Source organism: Anastrepha obliqua, chromosome 1 (assembly GCF_027943255.1).
Source record: "Anastrepha obliqua isolate idAnaObli1 chromosome 1, idAnaObli1_1.0, whole genome shotgun sequence".
In the NCBI taxonomy this organism is placed as follows: Eukaryota; Metazoa; Arthropoda; class Insecta; order Diptera; family Tephritidae; genus Anastrepha; species Anastrepha obliqua.
This window is the reverse complement of record NC_072892.1, coordinates 1,497,154-1,522,844: the sequence shown is the minus strand read 5'-3', so window position 1 is coordinate 1,522,844 and position 25,691 is coordinate 1,497,154. Positions and strand designations below refer to the sequence as shown.

Genomic DNA, 25,691 nt, shown 5'->3' with positions numbered 1-25,691 from the left:
TCCATCCAAAAATGTTTTTGACCTAGAGAGTTCTAATAGGGCTTAAAATTTAGCTCTTTTTATCTACTTTTCAATACAGAGTGGCCAAAAACGAAATTCAAGATGGCTCATTTAATATGGCTAAAAATGTAATCAAAATTCATTAAATTCATTCTAATAACCTATGCCACAAAAATTCATTTCAACGGAAAGAGTTGTACGAGGTCTCAAAATTTAGCTAATAAAGTTTACTTTAAAATACAAAATGAAAAATTTAAAAATCCATGATGGCGGCCACAACATGGCGGCTAATTTTTTAAAACTACTCAAATCCACTTAAAATTTATTACTCGGGGTTTTTTTGGGTCGCTGATTACAAATCTGGTGTTAGATTTCCCAATTTTAAAATGGCGGATCCAATATGGCGGACAGATTTTTGAAAAAACTCATGAATTCGCATGAAACTCGTTACTCAGGGGTTTTTAGAGTCACTGATTACAAATCTGGTGTTAGATTTCCAAATTTCAAAATGGCGGATCCAATATGGCGAATGATTTGTCAAAAATTTTTAATTTACATTGAATTTGTGTCTTGAAGGATTTTGTGGGTCGCTTAATACAAATGTGACATTAAAAATCCACAATTAAAAATATAGCTGTTTAGATACAATTGACAATTGACAATTTTACATTTTTTTACAAATTAATTGAAGTTGGTTTGTTTTCTTGATACCTAATAGATTTGGAATCAGTTCCAATCATAACATTTTTCGTGTCCCGTGACATATCCCTTGTTTTACTTTTTGATCGCTACCATATGGCTGTAAGGGTGATTTTTCATAAACAGAACAATTTTGAATCTTTGCTTAATAACTTAATAATAAATATCTTCTTGATTAAGTTGAAATTTTCGGTTTTTAATTCATTTATAATTAATAAAAAATTTATTTGTAACAATTCATCCTGAATTTTTTTTTTTTTTAGCTGAAGTTAAGAATTTGATGAGTTTTTTGAGGTTTAGTTCGTTATTTTCATTGAAACCCAAGCAATTCTGTGATAAATTCATGTAAAAATGAGAAATGATGGAAAATCAGTGGAACCAATTAACAATGTTACTGTTAAATTTAAAAATATATAAAACAATATAATTTGCGAATTTTTATAATGTCTTACCTCCGGGTTTACTTGAAATAAGCATTTTTAAAAATATATGTCAAGAAGATATTATCACTCAGCAGTTGAATAATAAGATAACCATCGCTAATTTTGGTTATCTTATTTTTAAAAATAGTTTTTTCTTTCTACCTACATAATTAATTTTCACGGATATATAAAGAATTATTTATATACCATTATGCCCTAACCCCCTACATACCATACTAATATACCATTCATCATATCTATGTCATATGTCGAACAAGTCTATTGACTTGTTTGCTTTCGAGAAATTGAACATTAAAAATTACATGATACGTTTGCGCGTATCCTCACTGTCTCGAGGCACCGGCCAGCCTTGTTACGCTACTGCACTGAAAGAACCACAGAGCCAACGCCAGTTCGTTCATTATATCCCTGATAGCGGACCAGAGCAGTCGAACTCTTTCAGTGACAGCGATCCAGAACAACCCTTCCTTGCACGTATTTCTGTTAATTATAACAGTTTTATTAAAGTAAAATTTTACATCCTTCTTTTTAGTGTATCCTCCTTACTTTTTCTTTTTTTTCCATTTTCATAAAGAATTTTAGGAAAAGTCTTGCAGGTTCCAAAGTTTTTCCTATCCTTTCTCACCTTTTCTATCTAAATCTCCTTTTTTTTAATATTGATAAAAAGGATGTCAGGTAAGGGCATCTTTCATAGAGACTGCTGTTGCAATCCTTTTGGTGTTTCTAACCACAAAGGTAAAAATTTGCGAAAAATTTCAACTAGTTTGAAACGGAGATTTCCTGAGCTTCCTGATTCAGTCAAGGTTTGTTCTGAATGCAGGAAAAGAAAACATGAGTCTAAAATTCATAAAAAAGATTCGGAAGCATCAGTGCAAATGAATAAAGTTGTCGTCAGCACGGATATGGACGATAATGCAGTAAATCCAGTGACTGTTCGTTCTAAAAGAGAAATCGAATTGGAAGAAATGATTTCTGATTTGAAAGAAAAATTTTCAAGTTTGGCTATTAATGATCCATTAAGGTTACGCATTCTTACTGTACTCCCGAAGACATGGAGTGCTAACAAAATTTCAGAAGAATTTGCCTGCAGTTGGCAGTTTGCTAAGAAGGCTATAGATCTTCGAAATTCTAATGGTATTTTGGCAGAGACTACAGCGAAGTCTGGAAAAGCATTACCGTCATCAACTGTTGAAAATGTGGTGAAATTTTACACTAGTGACGAAAACAGTAGAGTAATGGCTGGTCAGAAAGATGTGGTCTCTGTAAAAGATGAAAACGGTAAGTCTTTGAAGCAAAAACGTCTTCTACTTTTGGACTTGAAGAGACTTTTTTCTTTATACAAAGAATCCAACGAAACCTTTCCGGTAGGTTTCAGTAAATTTGCCCTTCTCAGCCCAAAACAATGTATTCTTGCTGGAGGCAGTGGAACTCATTCTGTCTGCGTGTGTATCATTCATCAGAATTGTAAGTTGCTGTTGGATGCGATTGAAATTGAAAAATTAACAGAAAACTTGGAAACTCCAATAAAAAGTTATAAGGATTGTTTACAGCAAATCAGCTGCAAAAATCCCACTGAGAATTGCTTCCTTGGTACATGTGATGAATGTCCAAGTATTGCAAACTTCTAGCAATCCTTAAAGCAATTATTAGATGAAAAAAATATTTACCATGTACAATATAGTGCATGGACTAGTACAGACAGATCCACACTGCAGACACGCATTGTCCCCACAGCAGAATATATAAATAGAAGAATTATGCAATAAGCTTCTACTTCTAAAACCTCCCTCATTTTTGGCAAAACAGCAGTCGCAGTTCCATCGTGATAAGAAGGACAATTTAGATGATGGTGAAGTTTTTGTTATTTTGGACTTACCTGAGAACTATAAATACGTTGTTCAAGATGCCTCTCAAGCGTTTCATTTTAACAACACGCAATGTACAGTCTTTCCTGTCATGTTTTATTACAAAGTAGGTGGCCGCCGCAGAAGCTTGGACCATGACAACATCCGATGAAGCGACGCTTGGAGTGTTCGAGAGAAAGATTCTGCGTAAGATTTTTGGACCTTTGCACGTTGGCAACGGCGAATATCGTAGACGATGGAACGATGAGCTGTATGAGCTTTACGACGACATAGACATAGCGCAGCGAATAAAGATCCAGCGGCTTCGTTGGCTGGGTCATGTCGTCCCGGTTGGCGCCGGTTAGCACGAGAAAGGAACGACTGGCGCGCTTTGTTAATCTCGGCCAAAATCGCGTAAGCGGTTATCGCGCCAATTAAGAAGAAGAAGAAGGTTGGTGCCGAATGGGTTGGTGCGTGATCACCATTCGGAATTCACTGAGAGGTCGTTGGTTCGAATATCGGTGAAAGCAAAATTAATAAAAACATTTTTCTAATAGCGGTCGCCCCTCGGCAGACAATGGCAAACCTCCGAGTGTATTTCTTCCATGAAAAAGCTCCTCATAAAAATATCTGCCGTTCGGAGTCGGCTTGAAACTGTAGGTCCCTCCATTTGTGGAACAACACCAAGACGCACACCACAAATAGGAGGAGGAGATCGGCCAAACACCTAACAGAAGTGTACGCGCCAATTATTTATTTTTTTTTAGGTACCGAAATTAAATATAAGAGTCTTGTATTTTTATCTGAAAGTACTCGACATGATACTGCGGCTGTTTATTCAATGCAAAGAATATTCATTCCTTATTTAAAGAAAACCATAATGTGAAAAAATTAATTTATTTCAGCGATGGGGCCAAGCAACACTTCAAAAATAAATATCAAATGACAAACTTGGTCCATCATGAAGAAGACTTTGGAGTAAAAGCTGAATGGCATGTACATGTGACTGCGCATGGAAAAGGACCCTCAGATGGTATTGGCGCGACGTTTAAAAGAGAAGCTGCACGAAACAGTCTTCTGTCTAAGCCGTCCGATGCCATCTTATCCCATGACAAACTTGTAAAATGGAGAGAGAAACATTTTACAAGTATTAAAGTATTCTATTACAGTCGAAAAACGCATGAGAGCGTAGACAGATTTCTCAAAAGAAGATTCAGCGAAGCTCCAGCAGTCCCACAAATAATAAAAAATCACTGTTTCTTGGTCTGTGAGAATAAACAATTATTAATAAAAAGATACTCAAACGCTCCAAATAGCATTGTACTAAACTACAAGGTTAAGTGAATTGGACTAAAACTATTCTTGTCTTAACTGTCAGGAAAATGATTTTGTCTTACCTTTGCTGGTTGGACCAAAACAAGTCTTGCCTTAACTGTCTGGACTATAATCTTGTCTTACCTTTGCTGGTTGGACCAAAACAAGTCTTGCCTTAACTGTCTGGACTATAATCTTGTTTTACCTTTGCTGGTTGGACCAAAACAAGTCTTGCCTTAACTTTCTGGAATATGATCTTGTCTTGCCTTTGCTGGTTGGGCCAAAACTAGTCTTGCCTTAACTGTCTAGACTATAATCTTGCCTTACCTTTACCGGTTGGGACAAAAATATTCTTGCCTTAACTGTCTGGACTATAATCTTGTCTTACCTTTGCTGGTTGGACCAAAACTAGTCTTGCCTTAACTTTCTGGAATATGATTTTCTTTTCCCTTGCTGGTTGGACCAAAACTAGTCTTGCCTTAACTGTCTGGACCTTAGCTATCCATATTGGATCCGCCTTCTTAAATTTTTTGAAACTAACAAAAGATTCGTAATCATCGTCCCTCCATTTGTGGAACAACACCAAGACGCACACCACAAATAGGAGGAGGAGCTCGGCCAAACACCTAACAGAAGTGTACGCGCCATTTATTTATTTTTTTTTTAGGTACCGAAATTAAATATAAGAGTCTTGTATTTTTATCTGAAAGTACTCGACATGATACTGCGGCTGTTTATTCAATGCAAAGAATATTAATTCCTTATTTAAAGAAAACCCATAATGTGAAAAAATTAATTTATTTCAGCGATGGGGCCAAGCAACACTTCAAAAATAAATATCAAATGACAAACTTGGTCCATCATGAAGAAGACTTTGGAGTAAAAGCTGAATGGCATGTACATGTGACTGCGCATGGGAAAGGACCCTCAGATGGTATTGGCGCGACGTGTAAAAGAGAAGCTGCACGAAACAGTCTTCTGTCTAAGCCGTCCGATGCCATCTTATCCCATGACAAACTTGTAAAATGGAGAGAGAAACATTTTACAAGTATTAAAGTATTCTATTACAGTCGAAAAACGCATGAGAGCGTAGACAGATTTCTCAAAAGAAGATTCAGCGAAGCTCCAGCAGTCCCACAAATAATAAAAAATCACTGTTTCTTGGTCTGTGAGAATAAACAATTATTAATAAAAAGATACTCAAACGCTCCAAATAGCATTGTACTAAACTACAAGGTTAAGTGAATTGGACTAAAACTATTCTTGTCTTAACTGTCAGGAAAATGATTTTGTCTTACCTTTGCTGGTTGGACCAAAACAAGTCTTGCCTTAACTGTCTGGACTATAATCTTGTCTTACCTTTGCTGGTTGGACCAAAACAAGTCTTGCCTTAACTGTCTGGAATATGATCTTGTCTTGCCTTTGCTGGTTGGGCCAAAACTAGTCTTGCCTTAACTGTCTAGACTATAATCTTGCCTTACCTTTACCGGTTGGGACAAAAATATTCTTGCCTTAACTGTCTAGACTATAATCTTGCCTTACCTTTACCGGTTGGGACAAAAATATTCTTGCCTTACCTGTCTGGACTATAATCTTGTCTTACCTTTGCTGTCTTTGATTTTCTTTTCCCTTGCTGGTTGGACCAAAACTAGTCTTGCCTTAACTGTCTGGACCTTAGCTATCCATATTGGATCCGCCTTCTTAAATTTTTTGAAACTAACAAAAGATTCGTAATCATCGACTAAAAAACCCCCTGAGTAACGAGTTTCATGCGAATTCATGAGTTTTTTCAAAAATCCGTCCGCCATATTGGATCCGCCATTTTGAATTTTAAAAAACCAACACCAGATTTGTAATCAGTGACTCCAAAAACCCCTGAGTAACGAGTTTCATGCGAATTCATGAGTGTTTTCAAAAATCTGTCCGCCATATTGGATCCGCCATTTTGAAATTTGGAAATCTAACACCAGATTTGTAATCAGCGACCCAAAATACCCCCGAGTAATAAATTTTAAGTGGATTTGAGTAGTTTTAAAAATTTAGCCGCCATGTTGTGGCCGCCATCTTGGATTTTAAAATTTTTCATTTTGTATTTTAAAGTAAACTTTATTAGCTAAATTTTGAGACCTCGTACAACTCTTTCCGTTGAAATGAATTTTTTTGGCATAGGTTATTGGAATGAATTTAATGAATTTTGATTACATTTTTAGCCATATTAAATGAGCCATCTTGAATTTCATTTTTGGCCACTCTGTATTGAAAAGTAGATAAAAAGAGCTAAATATTAAGCCCTATTAGAACCCTCTAGGTCAAAAACATTTTTGGATGGATAGGGGTCTCCCGTTGAGAAAGAATGCCCCATATATATGTATATATAATATATATGTATGTATATATATTGATTGATGCACACATGGCTGGTATCAGATTGCTTACCTGCAACGGGTATTCAAGTAACACCTCTAGTGTTTGATACTCGTCTTGAAAACCGTCCTATCTATGTTCTGTAACCGTTCTGTTGCTTTTTTCTCCTTTGATGCGTTTTCCCCCTGCTTATCATAGAGATGGCTCATTTCTCGTGCATGTGTATCCTTAGGGAGTTTTCCGGCGTTTCACGTCGTCAGAGATGGTCCTGAATGCGCAAGCAACTCTAAGTGCATTCCGTCGTAACACCTGTGCTACGTGTTGTACATTAGATCGTTTAACGCCCGCTCAAATGGGAGCAGCATAGAGATCAGCAGAATCTAGCCCCTTTGACAGGAGCCGTCTTCTTGCACCTTGTGCACCCCCGATATTTGGAAGAATTCTTGTGAGCGCTCCGTTTACTGCAGCCGCTTTGGAACTACTGTAGTTAGATACTGCTTAAAGCTGAACCGGCCATCAATCAACTCACCCAAGTACTGAATCAATTTTCATTTTTGGTTTTATTAATCGACAAAGGAAAAACTTACAAAAAATCAAAGTGATTTTTTAGCAACTTCGAAGCTATAAAACTGCGTACTAAAAAGGTGTCTATTAATTAAAACCATAGATTTGTGACGAAAGGTTTGTAAATTTTTCTAATTTTTGTATAAAGTCTCAAACTTGGGTCTATGGGGTTTTTATTACACATTCAGCTATAAGTTAGTAAACAAATAACAAAAGGCATCAGAAAAAAAGAAAAATCATCAAAACCAATCAAAATGTTGATGAGCTATCTTTTGTCGCGGGCTATGTGTATATATGTATGTTGAAACAATCGCTTATTCACAACTCGTTTTTTGCCATGTTTGCCAAATTGCCTCGACGAAGTGTGACCATAAAAAGGGCGTAACTCCTTTCATTAGCTTCGTTTTGTAGTGATTTATTTGCTTTTCGCAGTTTATGCCTTCCATAGTCATACTTAATTCTTGCAATGAACTACAAGTTTTTACTACTCGAATAGTTTTATAATTTTTGTAAACTTTTCCTAGTTTTCCATTTTTCTTTTTGTCTATTATAACTTTTTAATACGCAATGCTTTTTACATTTGGGTGGTCGTGTGTCACTCACGCGTATCTTCTCTTAATCGCTTAGTTGTTACATGAACTCTTACCTGTGGCCAAGGTTAAATATTTAATTACTCGTAAAATGTGTAGAGCTTCTTCGGTAGCCGGTCACTTAAACATACATACATAAGCCATGCATGAAGATAACGGCATAGTCAATAAACAATTGTTACAGGTCAGGGCGTTGCGGGATTGAACGGTGAAATTATATACTGCCGTTGTTAATGAGAGGGAATTTGTGTATATATAATATTTTCATATATATAAAAAGAAAGAAAAACAATTAATTATGGATATTTAAAAAATATTTATAATACAGAGTTTAAAATTTCAAAGACTATTAATGCCTCACTCTACACACTCTTGTTAATGATAGTATAGCTCTCGGTATTAGTAGCTGTCGGGTGGGATGATCACTTTGATCAAAGTGATTTTTTAATAACATCAGCGGCAAGCCCTTCGTCATTTGTTTATGAAGTAATAAGGCGCCAGATTTAATTTGTTTGAGTTTAATAATTTTGTGTTGGCTGCTTATAGCTGTGATATAATATGAAGAAATGATATTCTTCTAATGAAAATACGCAAATTATGACCTGCGCATGGTTGAATATCAAGGATATCAAGTCCAGAAATCATCGCATATGGCTTTTAAGCACACATCAACTCAACTATTAATTTTATTGGCCTAATGAGAGTTCGAAGCTTTAGCGCAAACTCTCTGAAATGGGAGCACAAGACGGCGTTAGCTAAATTTCAATTGACACTAAAATAAATATAATATTAAAAATTACAAAAAAGTAGTTAAAAAAAATAAAAATTTCTTAACAAAGTTTAAATTGATACTTACCTTACTTATTACCTTATTAAAGGATAAATAATTATTGTATGAATATTCATATTACAAAATCAAAGCAACTAGCAACAGAGGTTATCGGCCTAATATCAGCAAAAATTTCTTTCAGAGGCATAACTTTTGAATAACGGACTGGCGCTAGTCAAAGCCTTAACTATGGTGAAAAACGAAATCGATCTACCACAATTGGTGAAAAGATTTCAAAAGTGCGCTCTTTAACAGATCGTTATTCGACTCTCAACGAATTTAACGGAATCACCTGATGGGCTGACGTCACTTGGGGTGTGTTTACAAAAAAACTGAGATTATGTTCAACCAAAGACACTACGTTGCCATCTGAACAACAACTGATTGGACGAAAGGGTGAATACAAGTGAAATGATTTTGCGAAACGCGGCAGCCGAAGTTCCCCTTACATTATTTTTTTACCATAGTTTAATAGCAAGCTTGGTACACATATCATCTATACCAGGTTTGGCCTCACGCAATGGTGCAAAACGAAATTTAGCGAGTAACTTCGGCTACCACATCATAGGGGACTCAGCAGCTGAATTCTGTCCGCTTATTTCACACGTATTCACACACTCGTTCAATCAGTCACTGTTCAGACGGTCACGAAGTGTCATTGGTCGATTTTTTTCGTATATCACCAACATAATCTTAGTTTTTTTGTAAGCACACTCCAAGTGACGTCAGCCCATCAAGTGATTCTGTCAAGTTAGCTGAGAGTTAGTTAACGGTCTCGTATTGGTCACACCTTCAGAATTTTTTCCCCCATGAACGCTACTAAAGGAAAAGTACGCCAGCCATCACTAGACGTTTAGCGTGATACCATCTCTTCCGAATGCAGTACCTCTAACATTAGTAAAGTAGATCGTACGAATAGAGTTGTATTTGGCCCCGCAATTTGTATCTAAGCTGAGATCTGGAACAATACTTGAGTGTGTTGAAGCTGTTAAAGAGCGAGAGATGCCCGCGTCCTCAAGGAGCTGTTAGCAAAAGAGTGCTGGCGCTGTTTCGAACAATGGAAGATTCACATAGAGCGTTTTGGAAATAGCGAATAAATAAATAAAAAAAAATAAAAATAAAATATTATATCCCATCAACTTTGTTATTTCATAGCCACACTTCCTACGTATTTTTTTAATGAAGAAGCTTTTAAATGAGCGCATACCAAACAGCAAATCTGGTACAATAAATGTTGCAAATTCGCAAAACTTGTTTGAAGTAATTTTATTGCAAGCGGCATAAACGAATACTAATGGTGCGTGCAACATTTCGAAAAGCAAATGAATATACAAAAAATAGACTGCTTTTCGGCTTATCATTATTTAAATTTTTTTTTTTTTTTTTTTGATTTTGTACTGTTAATACACAATGAATTCGGATTTCATTACTTCTATTTGTTATTGTAGTTTTTCCATTGCATTTTTTTCATTTGTGGGGTTTTCTGTGGCCTTGTGGTAGCAATAAATAAGAGCTAAAATTATGGTTGCCGGTAGCTATGCTGGCTTGTAGTTACTAACAACAACATAAATTTTTTTTAGGCAGCTGCTTGTTGGTTTTGATTTTTATGGTCATTTTGTTAGCCTTTTTCATTTTTCTTTTGTGTTTGTGCTTGTCTCATTTTTAGTGCGCGACTGTTTTACGGCTAAGGTCATGTGAACTTTTGCGGATGAAATTTAATAATTCTTCGTTTCGACTGACTCGTTTGTTTGTGCATCTTAAAACATTGTTTTTGTTTTTTGCTTTGTCAGACTTGTTCTCTGACTAATTCTAAGAATTATAATTTATCAATATATAATTAGTAAGTTTCCTATCTCACTTTTTTTACTGAAACCTTTTATATTTTTTACTTTTTATAATTATTTTTTTAAACGTAAATATAAATTTCGGATTTATAGAATTGAAAAAAATTTAATTCAATCAAATAAATAAAAAAAAATTAACAAATAAAAGAGTAAAAATGTGCTTAGTAAAAATCAGTAACCGCAGGCTGAACGAAGTTGTGGTAAGGATGCAAATATGTCTTGAGGACCATGACCTGGAATTCGCCAAACAGGCGACACGTCCCTAGTGACCCAAAAAATAGTGAAATAGATTGGTATTCAACTTGACTGCAGGCTTACTACCAAAGCAGCAAAAATCACGGAAAAGCTAAGCAGATTAATGAAAAATATCGGTAGGGCACTGCAGAGCAAAACAACCTCAATTTTCCTGTACGGCAGCGAAGTATGGGGAGATGCGGCAGACGGCGAAACTCATTCCATCAATAGGTAAATGGGATCAAAGGAACTTCAGGAAAGTGAATTACTTTTTAACTCAGTTCCTCTCGGGCCACGAATACTTCTGAAAATACTTATACCGCATGGGCAAGGGTAATCCCAAGTCCATATACGATGACTCAACGATGAACAAACGTTTTTTAGTTGTGACAGATGGCTCGCGAAAAGAGATGCTCAGAGGAAGCGGATTGGCGACATTGCGCCGAGCAACATAATCAGCAAAATTCTAAAGAGATACATCGAGAACGTACTACGAAAAAAAAAGACCTCGACACAGTGCAACAAAGCGAAGCCGCACAGATAGACATAATAAAACGAGCCTATAGAATGAAAGCTGGCCACACGTGAGTGAATAGAATTGGTTCTTTATGGATGCTGTTGTGGGCCCTCCCAAAGTAATGCAGAAAGTAGTCCCAGGAAGGGTTTCTTCCTATAATGGAAGAGGTATTGTTTTAATGGTCACACCACTCAACGTAGTAGACGATGATTGCTGTAAGCGCGAGCTCATCCAGCAAAAAAAAAAAACACCGCAGGCCATCGGGTGCTGAGACACTTACTACGATGCAGTGCCTGCCGTAGTAAGATAAACCAAAATAATTAAAATAACAAGCGAGTCTCGATCTCCAAGAAATTATTGATCTTTGCCATGAAAACAAGAACATGAACTGAAAAAAAAACAATTACATGCACTATGCCACCACTGATCGGGCGCGATAGGAATTAACCGTCATCAACAAGAATCTTACATTGTTTTTTGAAGTTCGAAAGTTTTTTTGAAATATCCTGATTTCATTGCGCAATTAATGATTTAAATATTTTTTTAGTTCAGTAGAAACATATTTTATATAAACTGCCCAGTGTCGAGGTTAGGTTAGGGCAGGTAGCCACAGAGGCTGTTTTAATGACCAGAAATTATTTTTGCAGCTTTATATTCAATAAGCACTTTGAGCGAGGGTGGGCCTAAAGTGCACAGGCTTTGAAAGAATTGGCATCTTAGGATCTGAAGCACGTTCTTCAAAGTTAGACCTTTGTTTGATCTTTTTTTAAGAAGAAATATTAATATAGAGAACTAATAACGACATTCAAATCTGATCACGCATTACAAGGGTTTGGAAGTTCATAAACGCAAGTTTTGTAATTTTGTTCGAATGGAAATATTCTTTCTGTATGATTTTATTCCAAATTTTCCTACCTTCAACCTGAAAAACTTTATAAATTATCCCGGGTGCTAATTAAATGGGCACCCTAGAGTATAGGGTGTTGGTTAATTGAAGAGTTAATTGAAAAATTCTGGTTTCATGGATACACAACTGGTTCATAAGTGACATAACTGACACATTGGTGCAGTTAACTTCGAACTATCCAGTACCATAGCATTTGCATATTACCATAGCAAGACAACAACAACAAATTTTATTTGCCATCACAATTTGCAAATGAAATTATGTACGGTAATATCCATTTCATTTATTTAATTTATAGCTATTTATGAAACTCCTTTTCAACCACGATCATTAAATTTCGAAAAATCAACATAAATCCGTAATTGCTCAGAAGTTGCACAAAATAATATGGAGCTAATAGGGTTATGAAATGCGCTGTAATTGGCCCTCTTAATTATTGTTTAGTACGCTAAAGAGTCAGAGTTCTGCTGACAACGAAGTATTCAATGCAAGTTTTCAAACAGGTTCACAGTTATAACGATATATGCATATATATGTGTGTAACTTCATGCAATCGTGCATTAAAAATAAAAATAAAAAAATGAAGACAATTTAATACGCTTCAGGATCTCCTTGCAGCTACTCATCAGCCTCTTTGTGAGTGCAATAAAAATGCCTGTCGTAAGTTTTCTTAGCATTAGAATTGCATGAATTTTTCTTTTACCAACAATCATGCCAGTGACTGTAAAATATTTGTAAATTGCGCACAAATTTAAGTTCCCCGCTTCTACATTAATTAATAACTATCGGATATTTCTTAAGAGCTAGAGAACGTAAAATTATATAATAATACAAAACAGAATTTTTGTTGGAATAAATTTTTTTCTTTGCATGCAATTTCTCTCAGAGCCGTATGATGTCAATGTTGCAATAAATCGATTGGAATAAATCTACTAGTTCTTAAAAGAATGTGTAAGTGTTGGCCCGACAGGCTGTTGCAGCGAAGTGATTGGTTGAAAGTGGCATATCGAGTGAGCGCACATCACAAGGTAATAAGCATAAGGTAATCGGCATCACGAATGATAGAAGCGAGATTGCGCCCAACAGAGAGTGCGTGCCGTTACATTAGCTTAGTCGTTTAGTGTTGCCAACCCTTTGCTCTTCGCAATAAATTTAGTATTTTTTATACCCAAAATGCAAAAACGTTTGGGTTTAGAGTTTGGTTCTTTTTTTATTTGAAGCTACCAAAATTGTAAGTTAAAAAAAATCGTATAATTCAAATGTTTCTCTGAAGAGATTCTATTAAAATAAGTTTTATAGTACGTTTTTGCACACGCATTTCAAAGTTCTTTAAGTAAATCAATAAAATTTTGGTATTTTCTTTTGTTTCAATGGGCATTTTTTATACCCAACACTAGCCAACAGAGCACTTGCGAGAGAGAGAGATTTAACTGATCGAAGGAGAATAAGAGGAGCAAACTTGGAGAAAAAATGTAAATAAAGCAAACAAATGTCACACACAAACAAGCCGGCCATAGTTTAAAGATCCATATGTACTGAATTATATTTTGCGCTCTCTGGAATATATCGGATTTAGTTTGAGGTGTATTTTCCAAAGTATATCTATCGTTTTCTCACATAGTTGTGCAAGTCATTACTTTAAAGTACACTTGAGTTCCCAATTGACCATGCTGAAAAAGATTTTAAACCCTCTAAAGTACCCATAACGGTTCGCAAGGTAGTACTATTGCATAAATTGTAGTCCTCTGATATCACAAGCGTCGCAGACGCTCAACAAGCGAATATACGTTTGCATGTTAAAAACCAAAAATTCAAATTTTTTTGTTGCTTTCCGTTTTATGACTTTCATGCATTGTTTCTAAGCAAACAAAAAACCAACTAGCAGTATTAAAAACACCAAAAAGAAGTGCCTAAGTTCAGGCGGAACCGAATTTTATTTACCCGACGCCTGCTTTTAGTGAAACGTCATGGTGATAATCATAAAAGGCTGATAATGGGTGGGTCATCAGCTGGTTTCTTCATAAGCCACATATTATTTGGCACTGCTAGTTCTTGTGTATGAAAAAATAGTTGTGAAAAGTCAATATCATATCTCCGCGGTACGAAATGGATCGCTTTAAACTTGAAAAACGTTTTGAAACGCCTCGAAAATTTATTTGTGAAGTGGATTTTATGTTGTCGAAATAGTGCGAATTTCAAAAAAGCATTCAGTCAATATAACACACCAATAGTACACACCACACCCGGTACACCTTTTATACGTAAATTTGTTTGGAAATTTCCAGAAATCGCCAATTTCAATTGAACGCTTGTGATCTTCACATAAGTACAGCTGTGAGCATGAAAATAGCAACACTCTTAAAAAATTATTTTGAAGTCATTTAATTTTTTTCCATAAATAATACAAAAGAAAATTTCAGTACCAAATATCTGCGAAGGGTTAAGGAATTTCAGTTGCTTAGAGCTTCAACTTATCTGAATAAATATGGCAGCTGCGTAAATAACGGTGCCTTATTGGCTTCGTTACGTTCTCAAGTGCAACAATGAAATAGCAGTGCCTTCAATTTTTTAAGGTCATACAAAGCAAATTAATAAAAACTGCCTGATTTTAATGGTAACCCTAAATTTATCTTTTTTGTTATACAAATTTTAGTTTTGCGTTGGAGAATTTATTTAAATATGCTTTCAGTTAAAGAATAGAACAATATTTAAAAATAATTATAAAAACTTTCTAATCATTTTTTTAGTACTGCTATTTTCGTGTTCGCAACTGTAGGTCCGGTTCACTGAATTGAAAATATCTCTGCTGTTGCCCACTCAGCGCATACGTATAGTATATCAGGAACCCAACATTGCTCGCACTATCCTGAGAAATACTCGCTTACAGGACAACTTAATTCAGAAATTGAACACGAAACCCAACCCTATAAACGATATCAAAGTTTTTCTGTATGGGCTTTGAAGCAATTGGATAATTACGATGGTTTTCCTCTAGGCATCCCCTTTTCAGATGAGCCACATTATCAACTTGTCCCACATTTTCATCTCGACAGCTAAGTTAACCAGTAAAATTGCCATCTCTAAAGCTCGGAAAATCCAAAAATAGTCATGGAGGAGCTTCATACTGCATACTGAGCGTGCGACGTTTTGATGTGTTTTGAGAACGACAGCAATATTAATCCGCTTAACAGCGAAAATCAGGATGCCAAGGGATTTCATAAGGAACTGGAAATGCGTGAAGGCTGGAGCCTCAGAAGTTGCCAAACAATCGAGCTTTTTTGCATTAATTTTCGATAGTAGTGTAATCAGCTGGTTTGTTGACATCAGTCTCAGCCAGTTTTTAGCCGACAAGTACAGCAATTCATTCACGCATCAAAAAAAAGACAGCAGTCCAACTGTAGTATTTGAGTTTACTTTTCCCAATAAAGCAAAAATTGTTGAAAACTATTAAAGAGTGTTTATTTAATATAGTATTTTTTTAATGACTTTATTTTACATATTCCATAAAATTGGAGTGCAAATGCTAGCTCATCGCTTTTTAAATATATCGCAGTTAAGAGTCGGATGGACAATGGCAATATTATTACAGTAGGTTCTGTTTTTATGCGGTAGATACGTTCCGCAAGAAACAGCATAAAAAAAAACAGCATAAAAAAAGCTACTAGTTCTATAGTAAAACTATAGATACGTTTCAAATGCTAAAACCGCATAAATCTGAAATAATGTAATAAAATCGCATAAAAAAGGGCACTAGTCCCATATTATAACTATAGATACGTTCCATAGACCGCATGAATCTGTGATGAGTTTTTGCTTAGCTGGTTTAGAATCTTGTTTATATGTACAATTCCCGATAGGTCGACATGCATTTTGTAATTTAAAAAAAACCGCACTATTTCAAAACCGCATAAAAAAAAGCCGCATAAAAACAGAACCTACTGTATTAATTTTTTTATTTTTAATACGATCACAAATAACTCCTGATCTATCATCAGCATGGGCAGTCGAGGGGCATGGCTAAGTGGATTCCTTATATATATCTATAATTGGCGTGTACACCCTTTTTGGGTGTTTGGCCGAGCTCCTCCTCCTATTTGTGGTGTGCGTCTTGATGTTGTTCCACAAATGGAGAGACCTACAGTTTCAAGCCTACTCCGAACGGCAGATATTTTTATGAGGAGCTTTTTCATAGCAGAAATACACTCGGAGGTTTCCCATTGCCTGCCGAGGGCCGACCGCTATTAGAAAAATGTTTTTATTAATTTTTGTTTCACCGAGATTCGAACCAACGTTCTATCTGTGAATTCCGAATGGTAGACACGCACCAACCCATTCGGCTACGGCGGCCGCCAGGACCTAGTATCACCAAAATATGTAGAGTGTAGCCAAAAGTAGACACCCTATAAAAGAATGCTCTTATTTTGTACTCATCATCACCATCATGGCAATTACAGCTCGGGGTGAGCGAGTGCTTCCTTTAGAATATCTCTCCATACGTCTCAGTTCATTGCATCACTCATTCTAGCATTTATTCAGCGTAGGTCTTCTTAGATATCATCACTTCCTCTTTTTGGGCCCTTCCGCGTTTTCTACTGCCCATCATATAAGAGTTGAAGGCCTTTTTCATCACCCTGCTGTCGTTCATTCTGAGTAGATGCCCAAACCACCGAACCTCTGCGCCTTAGCAAAGCGCACAAAGTTTTGACCCGTTATCAGTGGCTCGATTTTGTTATTATATTTTATTCTATTGGGAGGTTGAATTAGTTTTAAAGGTTTTTTCGAAGATTTGGGGCTTTGTTGTGAAAAAACGGTACAAAATATTTTATTCGAAGTATTGGCCATCGCTAGCTACAACTTTCGCCCATCTTTCGGGCAATTTCCGGATGCCGTTTCTCCAAAATTCTGGCCGCTGCTTGGCTATCCATGACTCAACCCATATTTTGGTAGCCTCGTACGAGGAGAACCGCTGGTCCGCCAAATCGAGACTCATATGCCGGAACAAATGATAATCGGAGGGAGCTATGTCTGGACTACACGGCGGGTGGGGTAACACTTCCCAGCCAAGCGTTCCAAGGTATTTTTTGACAGGTTGAGCAACATGCGGCCGAGCGTTGTCATGTTGCAAAATAACCTTGTCGTGCCTTTTTACCGTTTCCGGCCGTTTTTCTTTCAATGCCCGGCTTAAACGCATCAATTGCAGTCGGTAACGATCCCCCGTGATTGTTTCGCCCAGTTGGAGCAGCTCAAAATATACGACGCCGACCTGATCCCATCAAATGCAGAGCATGATTTTTTTGCCGTGAATATTCTGCTTGGCCGTCGACGTTGATGCGTGGCCGGGCAAACCCCATGATTTTTTGCGTTTTGGGTTATCGTAGTGGATCCATTTTTCGTCGCCAGTCACCACCCGATGCAAAAAACCCTTCCGATTTTGTCGCTCGATCAGCAATTCGCACGTAAAAAATCGCCGTTCGACGTCGCGCAGCTTCAACTCGTACGGGACCCAATGTCCTTGCTTTTGGATCATTCCCATCGCTTTTAGACGCTTGCAAACGGTTGATTTATCAACGCCCAATGATTCAGCAAGCTCTTCTTGGGTTTGGCACGAGTCCTCGTTTACCAATTCCCCCAATTCCGCGTCCTCGAACTTTTTGGGCTGGCCAAGACGCTCCTTGTCTTCGGTGTGAAAATCACCACTTTTGAATCGTCGAAACCAGTACTCACATGTTGAAATCGACGGAGTATGGTCTGGGTAGGCCTCCTGCAGCAATTCACGGGCTTGGGCTGTATTTTTTTTTCAAATTGAAGCAGAAAAGCAAAGCTTCCCGCAAATTGCGTTTCGACGGCACGAAAGTTGACATACTCGGAGCACGAGAACACTGCGTTGTTTATACTTCAGCGAAATGACAGATACTGATAAACAAAGCCTAGGGATGAGGCTTTGTCATGAATATATATTCAGTATTGCCAACGCGATAAAGTGATAAATAGCGCCATCTGTGTGTCACCTTTAAAACTAATTCAACCTCCTAATACTTATAAGTACCATCAGGGCAAAATATTCTCCTCAGTATATTTCGCTCAAAGCGTATGAGGTGGTTCTTACAAAACTTTGAGCAGTTTAAGATGTGAAAAGTAACTTCTTTGGCAGCTTAGACTCTATCGCTTACCCAGATTGGGGGGTCCGCAATGCTGCTAAGACTTATACCCAGCTATTTGAAGGTTTAAATTTTTTGAGGAGTATGTGGATCAACTTCCAGTTTGCTGTAGCGAATGGTATTGCTTGACCCTACGTGGTACTTTGTCTTATCGACGTTAACTTTCGGACCCACTGGCTTTGCTTCGGTAATGAGTTTTAACGCGCAGTCGGCAAGTACGTGAGGATTTCCTGCAACAATAGCCTGATGGTCAGCATAGCCACAGATCTGAATGCCGATGACAAGTTTAATTTTGTCTTATTTTTTACTAATGACGCCAATATAATCGTAAATTTATCAATTTGTCAGGAGATACATTGAAGGCTTAGAATGGAATTTATATGCGTAATATACCTGTAGAAATATGTAGAACCATTTCTTGCACTTTGTGCTTACTTTTGTACCAACCTGTATATTGAGCGCGCCTCGCTTACGCCTTTCGTTGAATGGCGTGTAACAGAGTTGCTGGTACCGGCGATATTTGATTGCCGTGCTGCCACTGTTGCTGCTTAAACTCATTTTAATTGTTCACTCATTTGCATTCTTTTTTTATTTCAGGCAAAACAACAACAATAACAACTACAGCAACAACAGTAAAAATAGGAGAAAGCCAAATTGGTCGTAAACGTGCAGACAGCCAGTCATTTGCTAGAAAAAATAGATACCAAGAAAACGTGCAACAACAATAAAAAATAAAACAACACAATTTATACAAAAGTGCAACGCTTGTTGTTACTTTCAAAATCAAAATAGTAAACGCACACACAAACGTACAGAAATTCAATTTGCAAATAACAACAGCAGCAAGCCGTTACATATCGCGAACGAGTATAAACACATAATTGCATACAGCGCAAGTAGTCAATATGTCAGTTGGCCGTTGTGATTGCCTGGTGAGCGTGCCAACCGGTCCCACATTGGCCTCCACCTGTGGCGGCAGTGCATTCATGCTGTTTATGGGCTTGCTTGAGGTGTTCGTACGTTCACAATGTGATCTCGAGGATCCCTGTGGCCGTGCCACGCCAAGGGTAAGTTGAAATCCAAATACATAAGTATTCAAAATCAATGATTCAATTAGAGAATCTAAATAACGAAAATTAATTTTTGCATGTCTGGTTGAAAAACAAGCATTACAACAACTATAACCATGAAATTGTAGTAAAAGGGTGGCCCATTACGATCGCCTCTTTGTAAATTCGGAAAAAACGCAAATTTTACATGAAGAGCTCGGTTGTTTCTGTTCTCACATGAAAAATGAAGATTTGCGGGAAGTGTATGAAATGCAATTTTGAATTACAATTTCGAGAGTGATGGCATTCGTGTCCCCATATAATGAAATAATCGATGACAGAATGGCTGGGGTGAGCGAAATGAGCGCTAAAGCACCCTTTTCATACCATTGTGAGACCTCCAACAGGCAGATATCTACAGCCATCCAGAGCTGTAGAATAAAGGAACACACAGTGGTCTTAATCGTCTAGCTGCCAAACCCGGACATTTGGAATGAAAATGCTGAACAGTATTCTTCTCTGAAAGGTGTTCTGCAATGGATATTAAATGGTAAACCTAGCTTTTCTGCATGTGTGCCGATCGTCCGATGATCAGTAAACACATCTGTTCGTTTGGAAATTGAATGGCGTGGAGTCCTTTCTGCGTCCTACGTCTATTATACTGGGTCCAAATGGTTTTCGAAATAGTACATGAAAAAATGGAGCTCCATCTTTTCTGCCCTTTTCTGAGAAATAAGTTGTGCAATTCCACAGTTAGGGGGATGCTGATGACTGAGTGGGAGACCTCCGAGACTAATTCAGTCAACCCCTTCCTGGCAAGTTCATCAGCCATTTCATATCCTTCTATGTTCCTTTGTCCTGGAACCCAGATCAGAGAAGAGTTACCTGCACACCCAAGAGATTTGATCTCCTTAGAGGAGTTGATCTGCACCAAAATTCTTTAATCGCAAAAATCAAATTTAAAATGGAAAAATCGTACATTCAAAATTTTGTAAAAGCAGCCATTTTTACCAAACTATAAAATTTACAAAACCAAATTAATCAGAAATTACCAAAATGATGAGCTCCCGTATCTAGGACGTCTCATATACATACACACATCAAAAATATTCCTGGCATATATACATCATATTATATATAGAACCATGTGAGCCCATATTCTAATAGGGTATTTCGTACAGATCGTGCAGCGTTCTGCGCTATTTCTGGTGGAACACCAATATCGGCTGATAGATCGCTGATGCTCACAAGATAGTCTTCGAGTAAAATTTTCAGAACTTTTTCAATGCCACTTTTTCCGTCAGTCAGTGAGGTGGGTAGACAACTGAAATGAGGCAAACCGGGCGGATCTCTTTACACTCTCTATATTACTCATGCATAACTCACGCATATTTTAGAGTCCCTGCAAGCTACTGCAAATGCAGTTACTATTTCTGTAAATGATATTTCGCTAAAAACAAATTTTCAAAGCGACTCTTTGCTCAACGCGATAAAATCAGGTGCCATAAAATTTTGACATTTTGTTGCATTTATTTAATTATTCGCTTTTCGTTAATTGAAGTCGAAAGTTTATTTTATTTTGTATATATTTTCCAAATTATATATCAGTTCACTTGCAACTTTTACCACTTTTTTAATGTAATTTTCCATCAGCGTAAATTTTATATTTTTTTATCTGTTATCAGTTTTTTCTATGTCTCCATTTATTTACACATATTTATTTATCCATATAACTATTTTCTCATACAACAGTTTCGTTCGGAGCCGGACCATGACTATGACTTTATTGTGATTGGCGGCGGCTCGGCTGGTTCGGCCGTTGCCTCCCGTCTTTCCGAGGTCCCGCAATGGAAAGTATTGCTCGTCGAAGCCGGTAAGTGCGTGTTATTTATATATATTTATATATGTTTGGCGAGTGATATGTGTTCCAGTGTGACATCTCTATATCCAATTTGGTTATTTAATATACCAACAATGAATGCAATGAGATAATAAGTTGTAATGGAGCGAATGGGTTTTAATGATTATAAAAACGTTTGTGTTACTTTTTATGTGAAAATATTTTACGATATTCAGCACAACCGTGCATACATACACACATACATAATAGGACTATGAATAAGTTCGTGCGGTTTTTTTCGAAATTTGAAACTTTATTGACGTAAAATGGTTACAAATTTAATATTCAAAGTATTGTCCATCGCTTGCTACTACTTTTTCCCATCTTTCTGGCAATTCACGGATTCCCTTTGTGAAAAATTCGGTCGGTTTTGCCGCAATCCACGAATCGATCCATTTTTTGACTTCATCGTAATTACGGAAGTGCTGGTCAGCCAGGCCATGTTGCATCGATCGGAAGAGATAGTAATCGGATGGCGCAAGGTCTGGACTATACGGCGGGTGGGGTAGGACATCCCATTTGAGCGTTTCTAAGTATGTTTTGACCACTTGTGCAACATGTGGCCGAGCATTGTCATGTTGCAAAATAACTTTGTCGTGTCTATCGGCGTATTGCGGCCGTTTTTCTCGCAGTGCTCGGCTCAAACGCATCAATTGTCGTCGGTAGACATCCCCCGTAATCGTTTCATTCGGTTTCAGTAGCTCATAATACACAACACCCAGCTGGTCCCACCAGATACACAGCATAACCTTCAGGCCATGAATATTCTGCGCCGACGTCGATGTTGAAGCATGGCCAGGGTATCCATACGTTGCCCGACGTTTTGGATTGTCGTAATGGACCCACTTTTCATCGCCAGTCACAATTCGATGCAAAAAACCCTTTCTTTTGTGCCGTTGAAGCAGTTGTTCGCATGCCATAAAACGGCGTTCAACGTCTCTTGGCTTCAATTCATACGGCACCCAATGGCCTACCTTTCGGATCATTCCCATGGCTTTTAAACGTTTGGAAATGGTTGATTGATCAACTCCCAAAGTTTTTGCAACCTCTTCTTGCGTTTGAGCCGGATCTTGATCGAGCAATTCCTCCAATTCGGTATCCATGAACTTTTTCGGCGCACCCTCGCGTTCTTCGTCTTCCAAGCCAAAATCACCACTTTTAAAGCGTGCAAACCACTTCTGGCACGTTCGCTCAGCTAGAGCATGCTCACCATAAACTTCCACCAAGATACGATGACTTTCGGCTGCTTTTTTCTTCATATTAAAATAATGAAGAAGAATTCCCCGCAAAAACACATTATTTGGCACGAAATTCGACATTTTCAAGTGTGGTAAAAATATTGTTGTTTACGCTTCAAATAAAAAACTTATACTGACGTTTGTGCCTTACGACAGTAGCTCTCCAATGAGTGTTTGGAAATGTGGATCGATGGAATAATAATCAAGTTACGCCATCTGTTGTAAAACCGCACGAACTTATTCATAGTCCTATTACATACTATATAACGTAATAATTTGGATACGATTTTTGATTTTTCTTGAAGTGAGTATCTCTCCTTAATAAGTTTGTAACTTTTGTTGTTGTACGAGTAGCACTAAAGCGCCGTTTTGATACCATTAAGAGACCTCCAACAGACATATATCTACAGGCAGCCAGAGCTGTTGATATAATGGAGGACATTGATTGGATTTAGTCAAAATTCCCTCAATCTCGCAAATTGCATCCTTCGATACTATCCGGTAACACAGAACACTCGGACCTGGGACCAAATGGAACCGGCATATAACAGCGTGAAATCTGTCACAGCAGATAGCAGCCTCCTCTTTGCACCTTGGGCTTCCACAATGTTCGGCAGCAACTGTGTTTCTAACTACGGCGCCTTTCGTGCTGACTTTCATCAATCATAACACCTAGGTACTCTATAGCCAGTTTAGACTGGATGTCGAGGCCTCCGACATTTTCTGTGAAACTCTCTCTCTTCTTCCTTTTGCTCAACAAAACTGTTTCTGTTTTTTGCGCTGCTAGTTGAAGTTTGCATCGTTGTAAGTGAGTATCAATAACATGTTACAACCGTTACAACCAGCGCGAAATCGTGTGGGTATCCCACCAGTGTCGCATTCATAGACAACTCCATTTTAAGGATATAGGGCGAAGAACCTAGCTTTGCGGGGCATTTCTGAGGTCGATCACGTCATATTCAAGAGTCCTGCCATGGAAGTAACTCCAGATGATCCGAAGCAGGTACGAAAGCACTCCAAGACTATCCGGTAACACAGAACACTCGGACCTGGGACCAAATGGAACCGGCATATAACAGCGTGAAATCTGTCACAGCAGATAGCAGCCTCTTCTTTGCACCTTGGGCTCCCACAATGTTCGGCAGCAACTGTGTTTCTAACTACGGCGCCTTTCGTAGCGATTTGCTGAGTTAAAAGCCCAGAAGTAATCCCAAATGGCGATTCCCATACAAAATTTCAGCTGGGATTTTAGAATTTCTTTGGCCGCTACTGTAGCCGGGTTGGTTGATGCGTGACTACCATTCGAAAGTGCACTGGATTGATTTTCCGAGTATATTTCTGCCTTGAAAAATGCCAAAATTGTATTAGGTCAACCATTTGTGGAGAAACATCAGGACGCACACCACAAATAGAAGTAAGAGCTCGGCCAAATGCCCAATAAAGGGTGTAAGCGCTAATTATATAATATATATTATAAAGGGTTTTTCAATAAGGGTGGGTAGAGGTTGAAATGGAATAAAATGGCGTTTGCTGTGTGGCACGTAGCACCACATGTCGTCTAGGTCCATATGGTTCAATATATATATATATATATATAATTGGCGCGTACACCCTTTTTGGGTGTTTGGCCGAGCTCCTCCTCCTATTTGTGGTGTGCGCCTTGATGTTGTTATACCAATGGAGGGACCTACAGCTTCAAGCCGACTCCGAACGGCAGATATTTTTAATGAGGAGCTTTTTCGTGGCAGAAATACACTCGGAGGTTTGCCATTGCCTGCCGAGGGGCGACCACTATTAGAAAAATGTTTTTCTTAATTTTGGTGTTTTCACCAAGATTCGAACCGACGTTCTCTCTGTGAATTCCGAATGGTAGTCGCGCACCAACCCATTCGGCTACGGCGGCCGATGTTCAATATGGGCCATAAGAAACTGGAAGGGCCACCACGTCTACCGAAAAATGGGCGCAATGCGCGCAATGTTTGCGTTAATGAACACTCATTTTGATAATAAAGTTTTTCATGTGAACGTGCTGTTCAATTGTGTAATTTGCCATGATGATTTGGCATAAACAACTGAATAATAAACAAAAGATTTGACAGATGTCACTAAAACAAAATGGCTGCCACAGGGCGCCAAAATCGACCCGCTCCAATTGAAAAACCCTTTATCATTGTTTTATTTCTAAAAGTTGGTCGTCTTATGGTAATGTATATCGATATTTACGATGTCATATTTTCCAATATTTATTTTAGCGCTCTTTGTAAGTTACCGTTTCGTATGGTGACCCTGTTTCCAGCCTTATGCTTGAATCTTCTCCTCTTCTACATATTTCAATATGCTTAACCCAACATGGATTTTTTGGCCTTGGCACGTATGTGACGGCGATATCGTAGATGATGGGAAAATGGCTGTAAGAGCCGTGCGGCGACATAGGCATAGTGCAACAAGAAGAAAAAGAACCCAACATGGATATATTTTCAGGTAGGGCACATGAATTCGAAGATTTCTGGATTTCAATAAAAAAAATCCATGTCGAAAGAAACTATTCTGGAGATCCTTGCAGTACCACAAGTTCGGTTTCTTATAAACGGCGAGCAGAATAATATTTGAAATTCATTATGGCATTCCTTTGAGTTGATTTTTGTCACCTAACTGGGGCTATAGAGGATATTTCCAAAGTGACGTCTAGATGTCAGTAGTGATTTTTTATGTCATCTTTGACATTTGTCAAGAAGACAGATGTGGAACTTTACTCGACAGAATTTTTACCAAAGCCTTAAAATTATTGAAACTTATTATGAAAGTGGTAGGCCTTTAAGAACAACATAGTAACTTCTCCACTCCATCGTCTTCTATTACCAATTCGGGTCTGTCTATGGTTTTTTCAAATGGAATATTTGAAGTGGAAATTTCAACTATGCCCCATATTTACTTTGTGAAGTGCCCGGACCAAATATTGAAGCGCTTTACTTGCGAATGCAGTTGGCATGACACTTTTTCAGACTCTTAATAATAATTTGTTAAAATTCAAGATCAACTAATTTATTGAATAATTAATATAAATGTATGAAAAAAAGGCATATTTACTGATTTTAAATGTTTAATGGACAAATATTAGCACTTAATTGGGTGAAGAATAATTGTATTACATAACTGTTATGAAAGTAAAAAAGGGGGGAAAAGTGCGACTCATTATA

The 25,691-nt window shown here is 37.6% G+C and overlaps 1 protein-coding gene across 1 annotated transcript in view; it reads left to right on the top strand.

The window, feature by feature from the left end:
* LOC129245171 (glucose dehydrogenase [FAD, quinone]) overlaps positions 1-25,691 on the top strand; it is a 112,496-nt gene that overhangs the window by 53,741 nt on the left and 33,064 nt on the right. Inside the window, exons 2-3 of the mRNA XM_054883196.1 lie at positions 18,905-19,374; positions 21,109-21,229. Coding sequence (XP_054739171.1) covers positions 19,213-19,374; positions 21,109-21,229 — 283 coding nt within the window. The 5' untranslated portion in view covers positions 18,905-19,212. The remainder of the gene's footprint in view (positions 1-18,904; positions 19,375-21,108; positions 21,230-25,691) is intronic.